General features: G+C 39.4%; 1 protein-coding gene across 1 annotated transcript in view; it reads right to left on the bottom strand.

Annotated features, from left to right (window-relative positions):
• LOC105823346 (IST1 homolog) overlaps positions 1 to 25,367 on the bottom strand; it is a 27,769-nt gene extending 2,402 nt beyond the window's left edge. Inside the window, exons 1-9 of the mRNA XM_012660512.1 lie at positions 25,178 to 25,367; positions 8,649 to 8,751; positions 8,042 to 8,222; positions 7,551 to 7,638; positions 4,544 to 4,627; positions 3,909 to 4,019; positions 2,910 to 3,119; positions 2,194 to 2,286; positions 679 to 727 (exon numbers count right to left, since the gene is read on the bottom strand). Of these exons, the coding sequence (XP_012515966.1) occupies positions 679 to 727; positions 2,194 to 2,286; positions 2,910 to 3,119; positions 3,909 to 4,019; positions 4,544 to 4,627; positions 7,551 to 7,638; positions 8,042 to 8,222; positions 8,649 to 8,736 (904 nt within the window). The 5' untranslated portion in view covers positions 8,737 to 8,751; positions 25,178 to 25,367. The remainder of the gene's footprint in view (positions 1 to 678; positions 728 to 2,193; positions 2,287 to 2,909; positions 3,120 to 3,908; positions 4,020 to 4,543; positions 4,628 to 7,550; positions 7,639 to 8,041; positions 8,223 to 8,648; positions 8,752 to 25,177) is intronic.

Raw genomic sequence — 25,367 nt, 5'->3', positions numbered from 1 at the left:
AGCTATACTGTTATGATCTGTGCTTATTTTCACCTCTTTTTAACATCTCTCTAGTGCCCTGATTTTTAAAAAGTTTTTTTGTATTTCCAGGCACAATGGAAACTGAAGAAACAATAATAAAAAACTTGAACGTGATGATCTTTACAAGATCAAAAAGAATAGTGATGCCAGGCGTGGCTCATGCCTGTAATCGCAGCACTTCTGGGAGGGTGGGGGTGTGCATCACTTGAGCCAGGAGTCTGAGACCAGCCTGGCAGTATAGCAAGACCCTGTCTCTATAAAAAAAATTTTAAAAACTTAGGCAGGCATGGTGGTACACACCTCCCTCCTAGAGAGGCTGAGGCAGGAAGATTGCTTGAGCCCAGGAGTCAAGGCTACAGTGAGCTATCACTGAGCCACTGCACTTCTAGCCTGGGCAATAAAGTGAGATCTGCCTGGGGGCGGAAAAAAGGGGATACCACTGACAGAAACAGGGAACTTGGGAAATTCTTTTGAACCAAGGAAAATCTTTTCTCTTTGGAAGCAGGAAATCTTGAGTTCTGTTTTAGCCATACTACTTCTGGGAAGAGAATAGGAAATGTGGGTACAATACCATGGATGTGGAAACAGTCTCTGGGGGAAGAACAATAATGACAAAACAGAGGATTCAGAAACCTGAAAGGTTTCTGACACACTCACCAACAATCTGTGTAGAAGAGACATTCTTATCAGCATTAATGTCATCAACCTGAAACACAAACATTGTTGTCAGAGGATAAAGCAATGGCATCACTAGAGAAAGTATGAGTATTAATAAGCCCCTGTGTTTCCCAAGAGCTAAGGTGCTCACCAAAAGCAACAGAACCTGCTCCAAAGAACTGCCCCTCCCCCCCACTTCTTCCAACCAGGTAGATACCACGTTGAACTCTTAACTGCCAAGCAGAGAAAAGGAAAATTCTTACCACACCATGACACTTTTTTTTTTTTTTTGAGACAGAGTCTCACTCTTTTGCCCAGGCTAGAGTGAGTGCCGTGGCATCAGCCTAGCTCACAGCAACCTCACACTCCTGGGCTCAAGCAATCCTTCTGCCTCAGCCTCCCGAGTAGCTGGGATTACAGGCATGCGCCACCATGCCCAGGATATTTTAGTTGTATTTTTAGTTGTCTGATTAATTTCTTTCTATTTTTAGTAGAGATGCTCAGGCTGGTTTCGAACTCCTGAGCTCAAACAATCCGCCCGCCTCGGCCTCCCAGAGTGCTAGGATTACAGGCGTGAGCCACCGTGCCCGGCCACACTTTTTTTTTAATGATACCTTCACCTTCCAAGCAAAGAGAAAGCACTAAACCACTGAATACATCTGTAAGAACCAAGTCCTCAAATACTGATAAAGATCTTCTACCTCATTCCTAGAAACAGCTATGGGTCATGCTTTGACACATGCAAGACCAAAGCATAAGAAAAACTCAGGCCCAAGGTAAAACAAATCACCTAAAGATGAAATCAAAAAACAGAAAGCTCAGGAACAGGAAGATTTTTCCTAGATAAGTAATTTACACACCAAGCGCCATACCAATTTGTTTTCTCAGTAAAGTGTCAGATGGAAACTGGTCAAAAGGCATATACTGAGGAAACAAGGCTGGCAGAAAAAAAATCTAATTCTGAACCAAAACTGTTAACAACCACTAAAAATTCAAGGCATCATTACTGTGCTAGCTATTAATAGCAAATTTTAACTACAAGACTAAAATGTGAAATCAAAGCTATAGGCTGAAATTTGCGAAATGCTTCTTTTAAGACAAAAATATGGTCACTATTCCTTTACATAAGTGTTGAGAACTTTTAATGTTACTATTTTAATAATTATGATATTCTAGCACCAAGACTATACCAGCTCAACATGATTTTCTGCCTAGCTAGTTTAAAAAAAATAAAAAGTAAGTACCCTCAGAGGGTACTACAACTCTAAGAGATCTGCAGCTCCTTCCTGATTCCTGGCTTAATTGCACAGACAAAGCATTGCCACCAATGAGGCTGCCATCACCGCCACTCCCTATTTCCAGGGTAGCATTAAAGCAACACAAGAATCCCAAAGCAACAGCAATGCCGGTACTAGGAGTTGATTAAAACTTCGCCTTCCCTGTGGTCATTATTTTGCGCTCTCTTCATGGGATTCTCTCTCCTGTTGGTTATAAAAGAGGCGCTCAGGCACTTACAGATTCATACGATGGGGGAGTTGCTGGTATCTGAGGTGGATGAATATTGGGAAAGGCCTGATAAGTCCCCACTGGCAATCCATTGAAATCCGACTGCAAGAGGAGAAAGGCAACATCAGAGACACTGCCCCCGATTTGCAATTTCTAAGGTTTGTGTGTGGGAAGGGAGAAATATATATATATCCTCATGTTGAATATATATATGTTCACATGCCCAAAAGGACCACATGTGATTGAAAGCATTCCAGATTTTTAAAGATCTACAGCCAATAGCTATTCTTCAAATTACTTAAGTGCTTCATTGTTTACAAAGGAAAATTCTAATCAGACTTCCATACTAGCTATGACCTCCTCCTTGTCCACAAAGGAGGTTTTTCTGCCTGGTAGTAAGTGGTGGTTTATTCATTTGTGGGAAAAGCTGCTAGCATGACTGCAACAAGGCCCAAAGATATTAAGTAAACCTATATGAAAAGGGCTTTTCTAGCACCATTTTTCTAGATTTTCCCACTCCATTACCTATAACCTCAGCCAAAAGACTTTCTCTGAATCCCAATGCTATGTTTTTCCACAATGTGATCACTAAGCTAATAGCAAATGTTCATACTGCTAAACAGCTCCTGACAACCTACAATTCCTGAGTGTATTCAGAGCTGACTTGTCATCCTCTGTACCATTTTATAAAGCTTACATCCACACTTATTTATATGTATACTTACTGGTCCCTTTGGCAGTGGATATGAGAAAGGTGTATTTGGAGATGGCATGGGCATGGGCATAGGCATGGGCATTGGCACTGTTCCATCAGGTCCACCAACTGGTGCTGTGAACCCGCCCCCTCCTCCTCCTCTTCCAGGGCCACCTTTCTTCACATCATCTGTGAATCCAACATCAATAAGATCTGTCTCTACCCCAGGAGGAGCTTCTGCCTGAGAAAAAGAGAGAAACCTCTATCATTAATCCATGTCCAAAGCCAGGTTTCTCAGGAAACAGACTCTGAGATAGAGATTAGCATGAAGGAAGTTTACTGGAGAGTGCTCTTGGGATGAACACCTGTGAGGAAAGTGAAGGAAGCAGAGTAGGCTAGTCGGAGAAGTTGGACTGCACCGTAGTCACAAGAAAGGCCTCAGCCAATTCTCCAGTGAGTTCTGGAGCTGGCATAGACCTGCAGAAGTATTCTCAACTAGGACTAAAGGGGGTGACTGAGCAGGACACCAAAGCACCCACCACACCCCATCGACTTTAACTGCTAATGATTATTGTTTGCATATTTAACCGCCTGATACTGTAAGGTCTCAGGACAGAGATCTTGTTTTATATATTTCTGTATTCCCAGCCTTCTGTGCACTAGCTGGCATGTGGTGGGCACCCAAGAAGTGTTTTAGGAACTGTTTAGGTCTAAGGACATTTCTTGCTATCCATAGGGGGGATTCTCAATTTCTTGACGTTCACTGAAAAGCAGCAATAATAATGGCATTTTATATTTGTATCAAGGTTTGTACCTTCTCAAAGTGCTTGCATTTATTCACCTAATCTGATTCTTAAGTATACTCTGAGAAATATGAGTAGCATATTTATTGTCACTTAAAAAGGCAGTAAATGAACACAGGCTTAAATGCACATATACAAACTTAAGTTAGTACAAAGAATATGGTTACTTTTTCAAAGAAGGTCATATTTAGAAACTCATTTGCCTTTGCACTGTAGGATAAACTTACCATGACCACAGAGTCAGGCTCATAGGGTACGTTGTAATTCTTGGCAATTTCAATTAGGTATCTCTCCACCAGGATTTTGGGTGGGGCTTCCACACTCAGTTTGTGCATTAGCTATAAGTAAAAGACCCATGGTTAAGATGGATCTGTATCAACCAGCCTAATCCTAACCTGTCTCACTATTTAAACCTAGTTCCTCTCATTTTACAGGTAAAGTTGAGGAAAAAAGCGTTCAGAGCAGTTCCATGATTTTTTTTCAGAAACACAAGGCATGTCACAGCACCCATGTCTCTCCCTCGCATTCTCCAGTTACATATCACCCAGGTGTTGGTAAAAGACTGACATAGCTTCTTTCCACATTTCAATTCATCCACACTTCTCCCCACCTCACTTCCTACCTTCACAAATCACAAGGGCACAAAGGATGGGGGAAAAGCCAGGAATGACAGCATCGCAATTAGAGGTGCTGGGCAGGGGTAAGGAGTTGACTGCACCACCAGTCACACAGCTCTCCCTATGAAATGTGCAATCCTAGATTAACTGACTCACACAGTGGTACCCACTAAAATCACCACAAGCAATAAAATAACCTGCTCCCACCCATGCATTGCTTCATTTTTACCAAGTATGCTCATTACCCTGTCATTGACAGTTCCAATCTGATTGGTCCTACATAACTTGCCATATTCCTTGCTATACTTGGCACACAGCTGATCGGCAACCTATAGAGAAAAAAGAATAGTAAATAAAAATGGAAGCCATTCCTACAGACCGCTTCAAGCTTCCTTCTATCAATAGTTAACATGCTTCTATTACAGGATTTCCAAAAAACTGGTGTCTATAAAACCTTAAGGGATACTCATTCATTCATTCACTTATTTGTTTATCCATCCATCCAATTAACAGTAACCAAGTGCCTAACACTATACAAGTATGATGGCATGCAATATAATGATGAACAAATACATTTGTTTCTACTCATAGAATCTTATAGTCTCTGGGGAAAACAGTCATTAACGAAATAATCACACAAATAAAGGTACAACTGCAGCTGTGATAACTGCTACCAAGGGGAAGGTACACCATGCTATCACCAGCTTATAACAGGACAATCAGATGTGATCGGAAAAGTATATGGCTTTCTGAAGGAAATGATGCTTCAAGAAGAAAGAAGATTTCAGGAAAAGAAAACAGCACGTGCAAAGAAAAGACATGGCCAATCCTCAAGCCTGAAATAAAGGCAGGGAGCCTCTAGTACAGAGCCTGAGGGAGGAGTGTGGTAGGGAACTAAGTAAGAAAGGCAGGTGGGAACCACACAATACAGGGCCATGTCGACCATATTAAGAAGTTTTGTTTCAATCACAAGAGCAACGGAAAACTACTAATGGGCTTTCAAGCAAGAGGTAGTGACAGGATTCGATCTGTGTTTTGAATAAAACCTTCAGGTGGTTCTGATGGAATGGTAAATAGACTGAAGGAAGTCAAAATGGGTTTAAGAAGCATATTCAAGAAGCTACTGTAGGCTGGGCGCGGTGGCTCATGCCTGTAATCCTAGCAGTCTGGGAGGCCGAGGCGGGTGGATTGTTTGAGCTCAGGAGTTCAAGACCAGCCTGAGCAAGAGCGAGACCCCGTCTCTACCAAAAAAATGGAAAGAAATTAATTGGACAGCTAAAAATATATGTAGAAAAAATTAGCCGGGCATGGTGGCGCGTGCCTGTGGTCCCAGCTACTCGGGAGGCTGAGACAGTAGGATTGCTTGAGCCCAGGAGTTTGAGGCTGCTGTGAGCTAGGCTGACGCCACGGCACTCGCCCCAGAAGAGAGTGAGACTCTGTCTCAAAAAAAAAAAAAAAAAAAAAAAAGAAGCTACTGTAATAGTCCAGGGCAGGAGATGACAGTGACACTGAACCAGAGTGATCCCAACATGCTGGGAGCCCAGTGGGGGAGTTCTTACTGTTCCATATGTAGACTTTCAGGGGTACCTGGTACCTATGATATAAATGTCATTTGTCTTTTGACCTGTGATTTTTGTTTTGCTTTGCACTATACAGAGACTATTTCACTTTTACTTATTAATTTATCATTCTTTGTTTATGGCTTTGGGTTTTGTGACATATAAGCCTTTTCCACTATGAGATTATTTTTAAAGGAAGAGTATAGGAGAGACTAAAAATGAGATTGAAATTAAAAGTCTGTATAAGAAGCAGCTGCCTTTACTCTCCCCTTTCTCTGTCCACATAACTCAAAGACTACCCTCCCTACCCTAGCAGAAAATAGGAGGTTTATGCTCTGGGGAAGCAAAATCAGAGGGACTCTGGACTCCGGACTCCACACACAGGAGAGAGCAGAGATACTTACTGACAACAGGAGAATTAAGTGTAAGTCTACATGTCAAACAGTGAGACTTTTGGCTTCCTTCTTCACTGCGCTCTCAGAAACACTGGCAGCCAGCTTATACCCTCCAGGTAGAAGATAGGAGGATTCCTCTAGGGAAAATGACCAACCCAAAGAAAGAAAACTAGTTTCTGACAGTCTGGAATTCCCCCAAGAAAGGGCTTAGCTAGCTCACTCAATAATGAGGGCATCTGACAGTTAACCCCATTCATGCTCACACACAGGTTCCAATCTGTTTTTCGGGGCCTCTCTCTCAAATGTAAACCGACAGCCAAGGACCACCAAACCTTTGGAAAAGCCTCTACTATAAAACAGAGTCTAAAATTAAGAAATAAAAAAAAAGAATTTGAAGGAAACAAACATGACAGAAAGAAAAAAAAGTTAAAAAGAAACCATAATTAATATCCTCAGAAAGTTAGAAGGCATGAAACAAAAGCAATAGACTATGGTGCCTGTAGTCCCAGCTACTTGGGAGGCTAAAGAGGGAGGATCGCTTGAGCCCAGGAGTTCAAGACCAGCCTGGGCAACATAGTGAGAGCCAATCTCCAAAAACAAAAAAAATAGATTATAAAAAATATTCAAAAAATTAAAAACAGCTCTTGAAAAATAAAAACATATAGAAGACAAAGAAATCTCAACAGATGGGGTAGGAGATAAGACTGAGACAAACTCCTAGAAAATAAAACAAAAAGGCAAAGATGCAGAAAATAGAAAACAACTCAACTGAGTTTACATCCTCTCAGTCAGTATCACACCCATGCCGTGATGTGCAATTTTCTGGTTAACGTCCATCTCTTCCACTGGACTTTAAGCTACAGCACCATGGCTGCTGCCACACTTTACTCACCACTGTTACCCTCAGCACTCACCTAGCTCACAGCAACCACTCAATAAATAGTTGTGGCATTAACAAACAGAGCAAAACATCTGTCACCTTAAATTACTGTTATTTTAACTTTGCTAGTTTACAATTGTGTAAGAACTTTTCTATTTGTATAAATAACATAATAATAAAAATAATTTAAGACAAAACTAGAGATACACAAAACTTTGTTCGTTAAAAAATTATTCAAGTTTGTATAATACTGTTCTATGATCTGAGGCCTGAAAAGGAAAAAGAAATTTACAAAGCTGTTTCAAAACCATGAGAAGGATACAAAATACCTGGTCAAATGAGCAGAAGTAACTTACATTAACCAACCTCTCTCACAACATGAAAAGCTACAAACAGCACTGAAACTGGTTGTACTCACTATTTTCAACTCAGCCACTTCAGACTGGAGTCGAGGAGCAGCCCATATCAGTGTAGACACAGATTCAGCCAGACCAGAATCTAGCTCCCTAATCAAGGAAAAAATTAATATAACTTAACATGCAAAATCAACAAAACCCTGGCTTTTGTATCATATATTTGCTAGCCTCTAAAGCTATTTCAACAATCTCACTGGATTCTCACAGTAACTCGAGGCTTCTAGCCATTTTCATTACCCTATTTTTCTTTTAGGGAAATTCAACTAGGCAACAAGCCCAAGGCCACAGGTTACAGGCTGAGCCAGACTCAAACTCAATTTCAAATTCTATATTTTCTTTTCAACAGATAACTGCACTGAGATTAGACCTTCAAGACAAGTGGTAGGAAAAACATCCTTGGGTATGTGAAATAATCCCTTAGTAGGAAGAGATCAGTATTACTCCCTTCTCAAATTCCAGAAGTGATTTAGGTCTTTGAATCAAAATATCTTACTTCATAGACTGGATGAGGCCGAACCGAGCCAGCAGCAGGTCACAGTATAACTCCAGGATCTCCATGGCTTCCACGAGGTAGTCTTCACGGATAATGTGCTCCACGCGGATCCGAGCTCGTTCATCTTTCCCAGCAGCCAGATAGTCAGCAATCTCTTTCCTTGCTTTCTGAGCCAGTTCCGCTAAGGCACAAATTCCACTCCAGTCACACAGCAGTAGTGCACTGGCACCTGGTTTGCGAGCTGATTTCCATCCCAACAGAGAACTAGGTGTTTCTACTATATCCCAGCACACTCTACCTTAGGAAATCTAGTTCCATCCCATCTACTCTAGAACTTGTTGCTTTGTCTAGGTAAGAATATAGTTCCTGTGGCTTGACATCTCCAACTTATGAGTAATGTTACCTATTCCACAACAAGACTATATCCCTTTCCCTGCAACAAAGTGATTCAGTCTAACTAGTTACAGAAGGCAGAAATGCATCAAAAGTTCAAAACATGAGATCCCTTAGACTTCACAGTACTGGCCTAAAAGCTCTAGTACCATGGTGCTGGGACCCACTGATATATTTTGGGGAAGAAAAGGTAGAGCAATCATGTGCTACTCACTTTTTTTTTTCTCCAATAGTTTAAGACGATTTATGACTAATCTCAAATTGACTCGTAAACGCTCAGCTTTAAATCCAGAGCCCAGCATGTTGTGCTGTTCCTCCTGGAAAAAGAAGCAGCACAATGACTATTTTCAAGTCAAAACTGTTTCAGGAACTACCACCACTTAGAGGTGAATTATTTGACACAATAAACCACTGGTTTTTCAAGAAAATGACATGATCTAATTCACATTTTTTACAAATCATTTTGGTGGTTGTATAGAGAACTGATCAGGGAAAAGTAATATGGCAAGCAAGAAGACCAATGGGAAGGCTAATACTACAGTCCAGACAAGAGACAGTAATAGCTTAGACCAGGGTGGTTTAGCAACTGGATTTGAAATCTACTTTGAAGGCACAGCTGAAAGAACTTGGTGATAGATGAAATGAGCACCTAGGTATTGGCATGGGACTAGGGTGATAAAAAGACAAAGAAGCAGGAACACCTCCTGCTTCTTCCCAAAACTCTCAATCAAGGTGGTGATGGGAAAAGATAATCAAATTTACATCCAAAACCAAATATATTCTTATCTTCTTAATTTCTCAAATCCTGCTACTAAATCTCAGCCTTTGGGAAAAAGGTACTGCCCAACGTCACAGAAACATCATTATCATCTACTCATGTACAGCATTATACAAAGGGGTGAAAAGCCCAAGGGGGAAAAAATGCTCTACAAAATTCTACAACAAAAGGCTATTTACCAAGAATTTCGTTGAACAGCAAAGTTGCAGTCAACAAAACTATCCTTCCTCTACCCACAAGACTTCAGGGTTTACCACTGCCCACTGTGCATTCTATTTCAAGACAGCACAATTTCAATTTCACTCAACCGTGGACTCAATCTTCAAAATACATAATATCCAAACAAAAGCTAGGTCTAACAAAGTAACTGAAAAAACATACAAATCAAAAGAGATCCAATGTAAGAAGACAATAGGAATAGTACTTGTCTACTTGTGAATAAACTACTAATAGAAACATCAGGTTTATTTTCCTTTTGTGAAATTGCCTCCAGAAGCCTTTATGTTACATTTAAAAATGAACCCAAGTCCCAGTTTAAAATGAGGCTTGTATGTCACGAGGTATCTGGAGTCCATTATCCTGAATTATGTTCAATTCATTCAACAAATATGTACTGATTACCTGTATGTCAGACACTGGCTAGATGCTGGAGATAAAAAGTATAAATATGGTATAGTCCCTGTCCTCAAGGGAACTTACATTCTATTGAAAAAAACAGCTAAGAAAATCCGACAACTACAATTTATTGGACAAGGACTTTAATTCTAGATTCTAATTCTAATTCAGGAGTGATTTTGCTCCCTAGAAGACATTCGGCAATGACTGGAGACGTTTTGCGTTTTCGCAAGTGCAGAGAATGCTACTGGCATCTGGTGGGCAGAGGCCTGGGATGCTGACAAACATCCTGCAATGAACAGGACAGTGCACCTACAACAAAAAAACTACCCAGTCCAAAATGTTAATGGTGCCAAGACTGAGAAACCTATTCTAGAGAAAAGACACTGAACCTGTTAAGGGAGATGATGAAAGTTCTCCAGAAGAAGGGAAAGCCTAAGCTGAATCCTAAGGACAAACAAGATATTTGTATAGACCTGGGTATAAATATCCCAGAAAGAGGGAGTGGTGTGTGCAAAAACCAAGGTACTAGAGAGAACATGGAGCTTTCTGAGAGACACAAGTTCAGTACAGTTGAAGTATGGGATTAACCATAGTTTATGCCACAATGTGCCTCTCATAATAACTTCAAGACTTCAATTCAACAATTTTATAAGATGTCAAGCACTGCAGTAGGTTCTGGTGCTAGCTAGATCCAGAAAGTATCCTTGTTCTCAAGGCATTCATAACAGAAATGGATGTGAAGTGAGAAGGCAGTCAGAAAAACCATAAATACTACTATCATTTATTCTACCAGGCACTTGCCCAAGATCAGTCAGCAACTAAATGGTAGAGCTAAGAATAAAACCTAAGTGTATCTGAATTCAAAACCCAAGTAAACAATCTTAATCATACACTACTGTATCATTTTCAGCACTATATATCATAATACAATATGTTTTTTAAATCCTTTCTGACAAATATTTACTGAATGCCTTCTACACTGTAACAGGCACTGGAGATACACTAGTAAGGAAAAGCATACAGGGTTATTACTCATGGAGTTCACACTTGGAGAAACTTATTGTGCAGTAACAACTGTAGTCAGTGACACAAAGAAATAAATGGTATTCTAGACTTATTATAAGGGGATTTGACCTCTTTAGCTTCTTGCTTGGAAATTGTCTCAAAGATAAAAGATAACAAAATTGAGGGTCTAACACAGTCACAAGTTATGACATAAAAATGTCAAGATTTCTGTGTGGTTCTTCAGTAGTCTATGTTGGGGTATATAATCATCAATTTTGTGATGTGTCAACGCCTGCAGACAAAACTTTCGTCATGTCTATATTTTAAATATTTTCAAGATGTTTAAAAACATATACATTTTTAGGCCAGGTGTGATGTCTCATGCCTATAATTCTAGCACTTCGGGAGACCAAGGCAGGAGGATCACTTGCCCCAGGAGTTCTAGATCAACCTAGGCAACACAGTGAGATTCTGTCTCTACAAAAAATTTTAAAAATTAGCCAGACATGGTGTCAAGTACCTACAGTCCTAACTATGCGAGACCGAGAAAGAGGGATCACCGGAGCCCAGGAGTTTGAGGATGCAGTGAGCTATGATTGTGCCAGTGCATTCCAGCCTGGGCAACAGAGTAAGACTCTGTCTCTAAAGTAAACAAACAAAAAAATATGTATGTATTTAGACCTAGTAATTCCACTCCTAAGAAATTAACTTAAGGAAGAGAGCTTCATGCACATATTTTTACATGAAAATATTTATCACATTTTAAGACCAAAAAATTAGAATAAACTGTATAATGAACTAATATTGTTTATTAGTTAAATAAATTATAGTATATAACTTTTCATAGCCACTAGAATATTTTTAAAAAGCATTTACTGACATGAGGATATATTAATGATACAATGACATACAGTTTAAAAAGTTATGACTACATATATATATATATATATATATATATATGAAATACGACCTCAAATTCCAAAAAAGCACATATGCGCGGACGAAGACTAGACTTAAAAAAATTTAGCCATTCCTATATGTGAACCTTTTTCACATCCAAGGACTCTGGACTAACCCTAAAGCTAATGCTAAATCCAAATCTACCTCTGAAAGCATTTAATTTGGAATTTCTATAAAAAAAAAAAAAAGAACAATATAAATTTATTTGCTCCTTTAGAAAAGCAAAACATTAAGTCATCAAAAAATGTTAACAATCAAAATTGACTTATTAGAATAGGTATCTCAAAAGAATTAGACACTGAAAGACACAAACGAAAGAGACAAGTAACAAAGGAGTGGCTTTAGTAACGTGAAGGAACTCAGGAGGATATAAAGACATCTTTCTCTATTTCGCATATTTCCCTAAGATGGTCAGCATCCACCAATGTGAGTTTGGGACCATACTTAAACATCCTGAAAAAGAAAAGATTCCAAAAGTCACAAGAATAATAGAGACTTTGAAGAAGCGCTAAAATTCTCTGAAAAAGGAACTTAAAAGTTTTATGCTGCAAATAGAAACCAATCAAGCCCTATCAATGAAGTTGAAAATATTGAAGTGTGCACAGTTATCTATATTTCACTGTAAATCTTTTGGCTGGAGATGTTTGAGGCAGAGAAGTTTACAGAAGTCTACTGTAGAAGACTTAAGATTCACTAACATTTATTTACTCAAACCTATAAAAGTAAAGCAAAATCATAGGGCCCTTTCAGGGACTCTAACAATCAGGGTTGCAGCTGGAAACAGATGGCACCCACAATCTGGCAATTTGAGGAAAATTTATTAAAGAGAGTATTTACAAAGGTATAGACATGATTTAGAGAAACCAACAAATGATAGTGCATTGCCCTTGACCCATTAACACCTTTAGGCCTAAAAGGGCAAGATGAGGAAGTGGAACCCAGGTAGCTATTCAGAGAGGGCCAGCAGATAGGAGTCATGGTCTTTGGTGGAGACATGCAGACAACTTATAATAACCTGAAGGGAAGGAGCAGGGGAAAAAATATCCAGCCCTCAGGTCTTCTGCTGGTACCTCCCAACTACCCTCAACTGGAACTGAGCAAAAGGTCCTATACACTCAGTTGACATGGGTGAGCCTCCAGGGGCATGGATCAGAGGGAAAAGGATGGCATACAGCTCTCAAGAAGAAAACAAGATATTCATCACAAAGACTATATTTACACAAGCCCAAAGAAGCTGAGACCTAGACCTACCAAAGCAGCTCCAGATTTACATGTAGTAAGACATCAGCTAACTAGACCAGAAAATTGAAGGTACATGAATTGTCTACAAAGATTGTGTATTTATATGTTCTTTCTACAATAATAAGGTAGAGTGAACATATTTTAAGTTCTTGCAATATAATCTCTAAAGTCCCTTCCAGCCCTAAGACTCTAAAGAACACTGGATAAATAATTGTACTAAATTACATGGAACAGGGAAAATGCACAATTGAGATTAGTCCTTAAGCCAGCCCTTAGGAATCTTATTTCTAAAAAGTAACATAACATTGTTTTCCTATAAAAATAAACCAAGTAATTTCATTTCTTTTTTTCTTTTTTGAGACAGGGTTTCGCTCTGTCACCACGCCTAGAATGCAGTGGCGTCATCATAGCTCACTGCAACCTCAAACTTTTAGGCTAAAACAATCTTCCTGCCTCAGCCTCCCAAGTAGTTGGGATTCCGGGCATGCAACACCACCACGTCTGACTAACTTTTCTATTTTTTGTAGAGACAGGGTCTCTCTCTCTTTCTCAGGCTGGATTTTAAGCAATCCTCCCACCTTGGCCTCCCAAAGTGCTAAGATTACAGACCTGAGCCACCACACCCAGCCTAAACCCAGCAATTTTTTATTCATTCTTTCATTCAACAAATAATTATTAAGCTATTTACTATATACCAGAAGCTGTGCTAGGTTCTGTAAGTACAATTAAAAAAAAAAAAACTCACTGCTGGTATGTACATACCAAGTATGGTATAATATATATGCAAGAGTATCATTCAGCCTATCATACAGACAAAAAATTTTCAGATTAGTAACAGAGCTAAAATACCCAGAATATATAAAGATTCCTATAACTCAACAACAAAACAATCCAATTAAAAAATGGGCAAAGGACTTCAATAGATAATTCTCCACAGATAATATACAAATGGCTACAAAGCGTATCAAAAGATGCCAGTATCATTACTCATTAAAGAAATGCAAATAAAAACCAGAATGAGAGATCACTTCACACTCATCAGGATGGCTACTATCAAAAAAAAAAAAAAAAAACCAACCACACACACAGAAAATAACGAGTGTTGGCAAGGATGTGAACGAACTGGAACCCTTGTACACTGCTAATGGGATCTGTAAAATGGTGCAAACCACTAAGGAAAACAGTATGGTGATTCCTCAAAAAACTAAAATTAGAACTACCATATGATTCAGCAATCCAAATTCTGGGTATATATCCAAAAGAACTGAAAGCAGGATCTCAAAGAGATATTTGCCTACCCATAGTTCCTAGCAGCATTATTCACAATAGCCAACAGGTAGAGGCAACCCAAATGTCCAGGAAGGGATGAATGAATAAAACATGGTATATACATATAATAGAATATTAGCCTTAAAAAGGAAAGGAAATCGTGTCACATGCTACAACGTGGATGAACTTTCAGGACATTATGGTAAGTCACAAAAAGACAAACACTGTAAGATTCCACTTGTGTGAAGTATCTAAGGTAGTCACAATCATAGAAACAAAGTAGAATGGTGGTTGCCAGGGTCTGGGGGTAGGGAGAAATGGGGAGTTGTTTAATGGTTATAGAGTTTCAGTTTTGCAAGATGAAAAAGTTTTGGAGATCTGTTGTGCAACAATGTGAATACACTTAACATACTGAGCTGTACACTTAAAAATGGTTAAGCTGACAAATTTTGTCATGTGTTTTTTTTTTTAACCACAGTTTTAAAAGATTTTTTTTAATTTTTAAGAGCTAAAAAACCTATTAATGTAATAGGATAAATATAAAGGAATATTTTTATAATGGAGATAGGTCTTTTTAAGAAGACACAAATTATTTTGTATAAAAAAGATTTCAACCATAAGCAAAATTAAAAAGTAAGCAATATTGGTGGGAACTCTGCAAGAGAGATTAATAAAACTTGGAGATGATGATGATGTGAGGACACAGGTACATTCTCAAACTCCTGCTGAAAATGTAAACTGGTACAACCTTTCTGAAGGGCACTGTTTCAAATTATCAAGCTTAAATGTTTACCCCGAAGAACCATTCACAGGTATACAGAGAGGAATGAAATAATCTAAATTCCAACAATTAAGAACTGATTAAAATTAAGATGTGTCTAGGCTGGGCGCGGTGGCTCACGCCTGTAATCCTAGCACTCTGGGAGGCCGAGGCGGGTGGATCGTTCAAGGTCAGGAGTTCCAGACCAGCCTGAGCAAGAGCGAGACCCCGTCTCTACTAAAAATAGAAAGAAATTATTTGGACAACTAAAAATCTATACAGAAAAAATTAGCCGGGCATGGTGGCTAATGTCTGTAGTCCCAGCTACTCAGGGGGCTGAGGCAGTAGAATTGCTCCAGCCCAGGAGTTTGAGGTTGCTCTGAGCTAGGCTGATGCCACGGCACTCTACTCCAGCAACAGAGTGAGACTCTGTCTCAAAAATAAATAAATAAATAAATAAATAATTAAGATGTGTCTATTTTACGGACTACTTGGCAGTAGCTTTTTAACAAAAGGTAACGTAGCATTCTAAAACATTTTGGCACATAGCAAGCACTCAAATATTTGAATATGAAATGGAGGATCTCCAAGATTTTTTTTTAATCACATCAAAAAATAGCATACATAGTATGAGACCACTTTATACACGTACACAAATGCATGGGAAAGGGGCCTATAAAAATACATACCAAAATTTTAATAATGTTAACTCTGGAAAAGAGAGCTGAATGGGAACCTTTAATATTTTCTCTTATATACTTCTATATTGATGAATATTTCTAAAAATGTATTCATGTATATCTAGGTAAGAATGTTTTCTATGTAACTACCCTTTCCCTTATGAACTACAGCAGTCCCCCTTCCCTTATCTGTGTGGGGTAAACAATCCAAGACCCCCAGGGGATGCCTAAAACCACACATAGTACCAAATGGTATATATACAATACTATGTTTTTTTGATCTGATAACAGAGAGGACTACTAAGTGACTAACAGCCAAGTAGTATATACAGTGGGGATATGCTGGACAAAGGGATGATTCATGTCTCAGGCAGACAGCACAAGATTTCATCACGCTAGTCAGAATGGCACACAACTTAAAACTTATGAATTGTTTATTTCTGGAACTTTCCATTTAATATTTTTGAACCACAGTTGACCGTAGGTATCTGAAACCACAGAAAGCGAAAGCTGAGATAAGAAAGGACGACTGTATATTAAGGTTTTTAATTATAAAGAAAACTAGGCCAGGCGCAGTGGCTCATGCCTGTAATCCTAGCACTCAGTGAGGGTGAGGCAGGAGGACTGCTTGAGCCCAAGAGTCTGAGACCAGCCTGAGCAAGAGCAAGACCCTATCTCTACTAAAAAGTAGGAAATAATTATCCGGGTTTGGTGGTGCGTGTCTGTAGTCCCAGCTATTCGGGAGGCTGAGCCCAGGAGTTTGAGGCTGCTGACGCCATGGCACTCTACTAAGGGCAACAGAGTCAGACTCTGTCTCAGAAGAGGAAAAAAAAAAAACTAAATCAACTCCCACACACGACTTACTTATCAGCAGTCACTGACACTGGAAGATGTTATCCTAAGGAGTATTATCCAATTTGCTGTTAAATTATTCAATACATACATGATTAATAAGGAGATTAGGTTTAAAAAAGTGTCAGAAAAAGTTTTCTCGGATATGCCTACAAAGATCTTGCCGTTAGTAGACAATGACTCCAGCTTAACATGGATAAATCAAACTCACCAAGCCAACAGTAACATTCTGAAGAGAAGAATAATCTGAGGAGTTATTCTCAAATTTTCATTTACGCTTGTGCATAATCCTACAAGTTAATGTGCTAACAAAAAGAGATAAAATTTTATCTATCAGACTGGCAAAAATCAGAAGTAGGGTTTCAAATATTGGCCAATATAAATGTATAAGTTGGTATAAACATTTTAGAAACGAATTTCTAGTACTTAATGAAATTTATGTTTTAATGAAAGGTATGCATATACCTTAAGACACAGCCATCCCACTTCTAGACACATACGACCAAGGAAATTTGTATACAGGACCATGAAGACACATGTGTGAGGATTTTATGGCAGTAAGGAGGTGGAAAAATGCTAAGTTTCTACTTCAAGAGGACAGATAAAATGTGAAAGAAACATTAAGACAGAATACTATGCAGTAGTCAGAATTACTGAAACAGCTATACTTGAAGTAACATGGGTAATCTTTAAAAACAGAAGCAAAAAAAAAAAATCAGGAAGAGGTTTCTGGGTTTGGTGTCTCTCTCACTGAACAAAGCTATAAAACCTGAAGAGAATGCATGTAGCAACTATTTGAAAACTCTGAAAAGTAAATAATAGCAGATGGATGAAGAACAGAATTTCAAGTACTAATAAATTGGCAGTGAGTTTATCTTTTTTTTCCCTCTGATAATCCCTGGTCTGAATGCAAAGCAGCCTGAAACCCAGAAGCATACATCAGCACAGAGCATCAAGAGAAGGTCTCTAGCCCTGGCTTGAGGAATTGTAAAGGGGACCTCTGGTATGGACAGACAGTGGGTGAAATACCAACTCACATGGGAAAAAATAATCAGCACACATTAATCTGAGACAACACAGATGCTGGAATTAACTGACAAAGACTTTAAAGCAGCTACTATGGGAAAATACTGCAACAAGTGAGGGAGAGTATTCTTGAATGGAAATATAAAAAGTAAAGAAATGAAAGCCATAAAGAAGAAACAAACAGAAATCTTAGAACTAGGCTGGCATGGTAGTGTGCACCCATAGTCCCAGCTACTCGGGAGGCTAAGGCAAGAGGATTGCTTGAACCCTGGAATTCAAGGTTACAGTCAGCTGTTGATTGTGCCACTGCACTCCAGCCTGGGCCACAGAATGAGACCCTGTCTCTCTAAAAAAAAAAAAAAAGAAAAGAAAGAAAGAAATCTTAGAACTGAAAAATGTAAGAATAACCAAAGTAAGAAATTCACTGTATGGGATCAATAGCAGAGTAGGAAATAACAGGAAAGAGCCAGTGCTCTTGAAGATAAATCAATAGAAAGTATCCAATATGAAAAATAGAGAGAAAAAACATTGAAAATATTGAACAAAGTCTTAGAGATCTGTGGGACAGCAGCAAACAACAGAATGTAACCAATCTGAAACTGAAAAAAAGTGAACAAAGCCTTAGAGATCTGTGGGACAATAGCAAAGGGTCTAACAATTGTGTCATCAAGTCCCATAAGGATAAAAGAGTGCAGTACCCCAAAAAAAAAATACTTGGAAAAAATACTGGCTGAAAACATTCCAAATTTGGCAAAATATCTAAATCTATAGACTCAAAAAGCTCAACAACTCCAATCGGACAAAACCCAATGAAATTCATGCCCAGATTCATCATAATCAAACTACTGAAAACCAGAGACAAATTTTTAAAATACTGAAAGCAGCCAGCCAGAGAAAAACAGTGCATTACCGCTAGGGGACCTGTTCAAATGACAGTGGATTTCACATCAAAAAGCAGGAAGACCAAAAGAAAGAGGAACAACACTTTTAAAGTGCTGAAAGAAAAGAAAGGTCAATCTAACATTCTATATCCAGTGAAAATATCCCTTAGAAATAAAGGTGAAATAAAGTCATACGCAGATGAGGGAAAACTAGTAAGAGAATTTGTCACCAGCACACCTGCTCTAAAAGAATTGCTAAAAGACATTTTTAAAGCTGAAAGGAAGTGATATTAGAAGGAAACTTGGAACATTAGGAATAAACAAGTTACAGAAATTGTGAATATCTGGGTATAAATGACCCTACTCAAGTCTCATAAAAGGCTGGGCACTGTGGCTCACACCTGTAATCCTAGCACTCTAGGAGGCAGAGGTGGGAGGATTGCTTGAGCTCAGGAGTTTGAGACCAGCCTGAGCAAGAGTGAGACCCTGTCTGCACTAAAAATAGAAAAATTAGCCAGGTGTCATGTGGTATACACCTGTAGTCCCAGCTACTTGGGATGGTGAGGCAGGAAAATTGCTTGAGCCCTGGAGTTTTAAGTTGCAATGAGCTATCATGATGCCATGCACACTAGCCCTGACACAGCATGAGACCCTGTCTCAAAAAAAAAAAAAAGTCTTGTATAATATGTTTGACAGCAAAACCAATAACCCTATCTGATGGAGTTTTCAATATATGTAGATATATGGCCAGGCGTGGTGGCTCACGCCTGTAATCCTAGCACTCTGGGAGGCCGAAGCAGGCGATTGTTTGAGCTCAGGAGTTCGAAACCAGCCTGAGCAAGAGCGAGACCCTGTCTCTACTAAAAATATTAAGAAATTAATCAGACAACTAAAAATATATAGAAAAAATTAGCTGGGCATGGTGGCGCATGCCTGTAGTCCCAGCTACTCGGGAGGCTGAGGCAGAAAGATTGCTTGAGCCCAGGAGTTTGAGGTTGCTGTGAGTTAGGCTGATGCCACAGCGCTCTAGCAGGAGCAACACAGTGAGACTATCTCAAAAAAAAAAATGTAGATATAATAGTAAGATAACCACGACATAATGGGATAAGTAGGGGGGAGGGAAAAGAGACATACATATGATGTAGGTTTCTACAGTCCAAGAGAAAAATACTGACTCTAAGTAGACTGAATAGATTTTAAACTAGAATACTAAAAAGTGTTCTAATAACCCAAAAGCTAGAAAAACAAACAAAAATGAAAACCAGGGAACAAACGAAACAAATAATGGTAGACCTTAATTTGAACATTCAATAATTACATAAATAATTAAATGTAAATGGTACAAACACAATTAAAAGACAGATACCATTAGAATGGACCAAAAACTTTTCCAACTATATATTGTCAACAAGGAACTTCAAATATAATAATACACGTAGGTTAAAAGTAAAGTATCTCTCTAGCAGTATTCTCAAATCTCTAAACTATCAGTAAAGGTATATATGTAAACCCTAATCAAAAGAAAAGTTGGGACCAGGTGTGGTAGCTCAAGTCTATAAGTAATCCTAGCACTCTGGGAGGCCGAGGTGGCAGGAGCTCAGGAGTTTGAGACCAGCCTGCACAAGAGTGAGACTCCATCTCTACTAAAAATAGAAAAACTAGTCCGGCATGGGTGTGTGTGTCTGTAGTCCCAGCTACTTGGGAGGCTGAGGCAGGAGGATTGTTTTAGCCCAGGAGTTTGAGGTTGCAGTGAGCTATGATGATGCCACTGCACTCTACCCAGGACCACAAAGCAAGACTCTGTATCAAAACAAAAAAAAAAAGAAAGAAGCTACATCATCAAAAGAGACTTCAAAGCAAGGAAAATCAGGGATACAGAAAAACGTCACATAATGATACAAGGGTGAATTCACCAAGAAAATATAACAATCCTAACTGTGAATGCATCCAACAATAGAGCTTCAAAATACTGAAACAAAAACTGACAGGAGTAAAGAAATATAAAATCTAATTACAGTTGGAGACTTCAACATACCTCCCTCATTAATTGAACAATCTAGCAAACAAAATATCAGCAAAGTTATAGAAAAACAGATTGCATCTCATTGACATTTATAGAACGCTCCACCCAACCCAGCAGTGCACATTGAACATTCATGAATGCAGACCAAATCCAGGGTTGTCACCTTAACAAATTAAATAAAACTGAAGTCACATGAAGAAAATTCTTTAATCATAATGGAATTAAACTAGAAATCAATAACAGAAAATCTCCCAGGCTGGGTGTGAAGGTTCACAGCTATAATCTTAGTACTTTCAGAGGCTGACGCAGGAGGATTGCTTGAGGTCAGGAGTTCAACACCAGCCTCAGTAAGAGAGAGACAACTGGTCCCTACAAAACATAGAAAAATTAGCCAGGCATGGTGGCAAGTGCCTGTAGTCCCAGCTACTCAGGAGGTTGAGGCTGGAGGAGGGAGGGCTAAGCCCAGGAGTTTGAGGTTTCAGTGAGTTATGATGATACCACTGCACTCCAGCCTGGGTGACAGAGCAAGAACCTGTCTCAAAAAAAAAAAAAAAAAGAGAAGGGAAAAAAAATCTCCAAACATGTGGAAATTAAACAATACATTTCTAAATAATCCATGGGTCAAAGAGAAAATCTTTTTTTAAAAAGGATTGAACTGAAAGAAAATGAAAATACAACAATTTGTGAGATGTAGCTAAGGCAGTGCTTAGAGAGAAATTTACAACACTAAAGCTTTTATTGGCAAAAGAAGAAAAGTCTCAAATTAGTAACCTAAGCTTCTACCTTAAGAAACCAGAAAAAGAGTAAAATTAACCCAAAGCAAGTAGAGGGAAACAAGACAAAAATCAATGAAACTAAAGAAAAATAGAGATAAATCAAGGAAACCAAATACTGGTTTTTCGAAAAGCTTTTAAAAATTGATAAACCTATATAACAAACTGACAAAGAAAGAAAAAGGAAAACAAATTATCAGTATCGGAAATGTTACAATGTTCTGGTCAACAGTTACTGTTTGTACAAATACATAAACAAATTTATGTATATGTGAATACATTTTATATATACCACATACTAATATTGTCCAATACCTAATTTAAAATTCTTTCTGTCATTCAGAGGTTATTCTAAAATCACTCCATGCCTCAACATCTTCACTATCATTCATTCACACAACAAACACTTGTTGAGTGCTATTCTACCACTGTGCTTTCCAGCTGTAGACGAGACATTTACATGATAGCTGACTCTAGCCTTCAAGGATTTCACAATCTAACAGGGGTAAGTGACATACAAACAACTGTAAGTTGTCTTATACCTTGTCTTACAGTTGTTTTTATGTCACTTACCCTGTTAGAGGATTATAAACTAGTGACTGCAATACTAATAATTCTCAGTATTCTGCTTATTTAAATACTAAAATACACTGTTTTTATCAGTGTAACACCAGTATTTTTATTACTGTCACACAGGTTGGCAGCCTTACCTCTTGGCTCTTTCCAGTTCCTCACTTTACTCCAATCCTTAATGCTGACACAACAATCCCACCTAGTCCCTCTTTTATCACTCAGCTCCCTGAGCCTTCTGGAGCTAGATAATCTCTCCATCGTGAATAAAGGAAAGTGTAAAACCATGGAAGGAGTCCTTCCTCTCAGGTTATTTAGGGGAAGAAAGGAGTCAGAGAACTGCTGCCCAAACTAGCGAAGTTGCCCAGACGTAGTGATCCTGAGAGCTCTAGCCAAAGTAGCTAAAACTGGCAAAAATAAATAAATAAATAAAAAGAAGCAGAAGACATCATAAGGGACAAGCTTTAGTCTGTGGCTCCAAAAGTACTACGTGGGGAGGGGACAGAGCAGTGTCAGTAGTGGCAACAGAGATACTTTGCAATATGTACAAAAACTTGACTGTTTGAAATGTATTGTTTTATTTATTCTGAACACTTTTTCTTATAAAATAAGTGATTTCTACAGATTCAGGTATGACCACTGTATTGTAATTATGAAAATGTGATATAAAAGTAGAAACATAATGTGGAGCTACAAGGCATTTCCAACATAATATAGTCCAATCCCCTTAAAAGCATTTCATGTACAGGCTGCCCCAAAGTTAACTATATTTTCACACTATAAACATAATCAAATCTTCACTGACCAAGCTTACCAAGAGTGAAAATTTAATAAAAGACTCTAAGACCAGCAGCATCATGTATAATTCACAAGAAAGTGCAGGCTTCAGAATTCAGAGACCAAAGTTTTCTGGAAGAAGCTATAAATATGAAAGTATAATACTTTAATTTGTTTCTCGACAAAGTAAATACAAAAACATTACAGTATATATTTTTTTTTTTTTTTTTTTTTGACAGAGTCTCACTGTGTTGCCCAGGGTAGAGTGCTGTGGCGTCATCCTAGCTCACAGCAACCTCAAACTCCTGGGCTCAAGCGATCCTCCTGCCTTAGCCTCCCAGGTAGCTGGGACTACAGGCATGTGCCACCATGCCCGGCTAATTTTTTCTATATATTTTTAGTTGTCCGATTAATTTCTTTCTATTTTTAGTAGAGACGGGGTCTCGCTCTTGCTCAGGCTGGTTTCGAACTCCTGAGCTCAAACAATCCGCCCGCCTCGGCCTCCCAGAGTGCTAGGATTACAGGCGTGAGCCACCGTGCCCAGCCTACAGTATACTTTTACCAAGAGTTTTTCTTAAGGCATATTGTTATAAAGCTGTACTCATGGACTACAAACACTATAGAATTCTTCTATCACCTAGCATCCTATCATGTTACAGTCTAAAAACCTTAAAATATGGCTACCTAATATTCCACTGAGTAATAATTTTCTTAATTCCCCAACATTTATAGTATATAAACAATGCTGAAGTAAGTATTCATGTGCATATTACTTTTCCTGTATCTGAAATGATTTCTTCAGACTACACTTTCTGTCTTCCAGCTGTATTTTAAGATCACAATAGGCTAGATTTAATTGGGACTTGATTCTGATTAGTTTAAAATATAAGAGCTTAAATTGACTGGACTTGGGGATTCTGGAGCTCCTAATCATTGAGAAGCCAGAAAGAAGCACAGGAAGATAGAGAAGGAGAACCAAAAATTATTTGGACAAAATAATAACACTATTTTAACATATTGACTGCCAAGTGAGTTGTATTTAACTTAGGCTAGTTTTGAGCCCTGGGACACCTGAAGCAAAACCTGCAGTTGGTTAGTGAACATCTTGTTGATGTTCTTATTGTTACAATTAACACTGACGATTTAATTCTAAAAACGTGGATTGTGTTGCACATAAGTTACCCACAGAAAACAATAAAAAATAACAAATTAGAAGGGATCCTTTTGTTTTAATAAAACACCGTGGCCCCAGCGAAAAAAATTTTTTTCTAGTGTGGTAGTCAATGTGCTAAAAATAATAAGACTTAAGAAACTGGATGGTTTAAAAATGTAACACAAACATTTCAAAACACTTTTGTCTTCTAATGACTATATCAAGTCCTCCTATGCCAAAAGATGTGGTTCTGAAGAAGCTGTAAAAACCAAGTTTCCAAAGAACTACCGGTTTGTAGATACGAGAGCCAAATGGCTTCTACTTGGGGGCAGGGAAGATAAACTATTTTATTACATTAAAAAAAATACAGACACATGGAGGAGTATAGATAAAACAAGACTGGCCATGAGCCGATGGTTTCTGAAACTAGATGAAGAGGGAATTCATTGTATTCTTTACTTTCGTCTGTCTGAAATTTTCCATAATAAAAAGTTAAAAGACATCACCATTTTAAAAATTACAACTCTCCAAAAGAGCTGTTTAAGACCAGACTTTCAGTTTACTACTACGCACAGCGCAGGTGGCTGTCTTTCGTGATTGTCCTACAGGCCCATTACCTAATTATGAAACGGATGCTCTTGGGTCCGGACCCCCGCTAAAGTTCATACTGGTGAGTTCCGAGTGCTCACCTCACCTCCAGCACCCCGGAAGAGGAGCGCTGAGAACACAAAGAGGAGAGGGGCAAAGATAGGGCCGCAGGCTCCCCCGAGAGTCTCTCATCACACACGTAGGGGGTGTGAGAAAGGGGAAGAAGGGCAGAAGCCGCTGCTTGGTTCAGCGGAAGAAACGGTCATTTCCTCCGGCCAAAGAGGGCCCAAGTCTGGGCCCCCCAGAGACAAGCCCAGGAGGCCGCCCCGCTCGGCGGAGACTGCCCGGACTCGGAGGCGATCCCCGGCACTGCAGACACCTACCCTTCCTAAAGTCTCCCTGGAAAGAGGGACGGGGGAGGGGTACAGCCAAAGAGCCCAGGCCGAGGCCGGGGCCGCGGCGTTTCCGCCCCGGGGAAGAGACGCCTCGGAGCTGGGAGAACAACAGGAAAGTTTGGCGGTTTCCAGTATCCAGGACCAGTGGTATTCAAGCAGCTCCCGGCCCCGCCACACCCTCATCCCTCCACCTGGGGCCGCCTCCTGCCCCGCAGCCCCTCGGGCCTGACCTCTGGCCTGACCCCCACTTCCAAGATCCTTCCCTTTCTCCTCAGCTGCCCCCTCCGGGGTCGTCCGAACCCCAGCCCCGAGCGCTGGCTGGGGACTGCTAAATCCCGAGCGTACAGCGAAGACGACGAAGAAAACCCTTGATGCTGAGGGTGCCACACTTACCTGACGAAATCCAGGCGTGAAAACAAGAGAGACCGACTTCGAAACCACGGATCAGCATCCAAAATGGCGGCTCCCTCTGCCTCAGCACCCCGAGCACGAGCGGAGGGATTCACGGGGCCGAGCTAGCCACGCCCTCCTTCCCAGGGATTGGCTGCGCTCCCGCAGCTGCCGGGACACACTCACTGAGGGC

The sequence above is a fragment of the Propithecus coquereli genome, unplaced genomic scaffold (assembly GCF_000956105.1).
Source record: "Propithecus coquereli isolate 6110/MARCELLA unplaced genomic scaffold, Pcoq_1.0 Scaffold67, whole genome shotgun sequence".
Classification (NCBI taxonomy): domain Eukaryota; kingdom Metazoa; phylum Chordata; class Mammalia; order Primates; family Indriidae; genus Propithecus; species Propithecus coquereli.
This window is presented reverse-complemented; position numbering and strand designations above follow the sequence as displayed.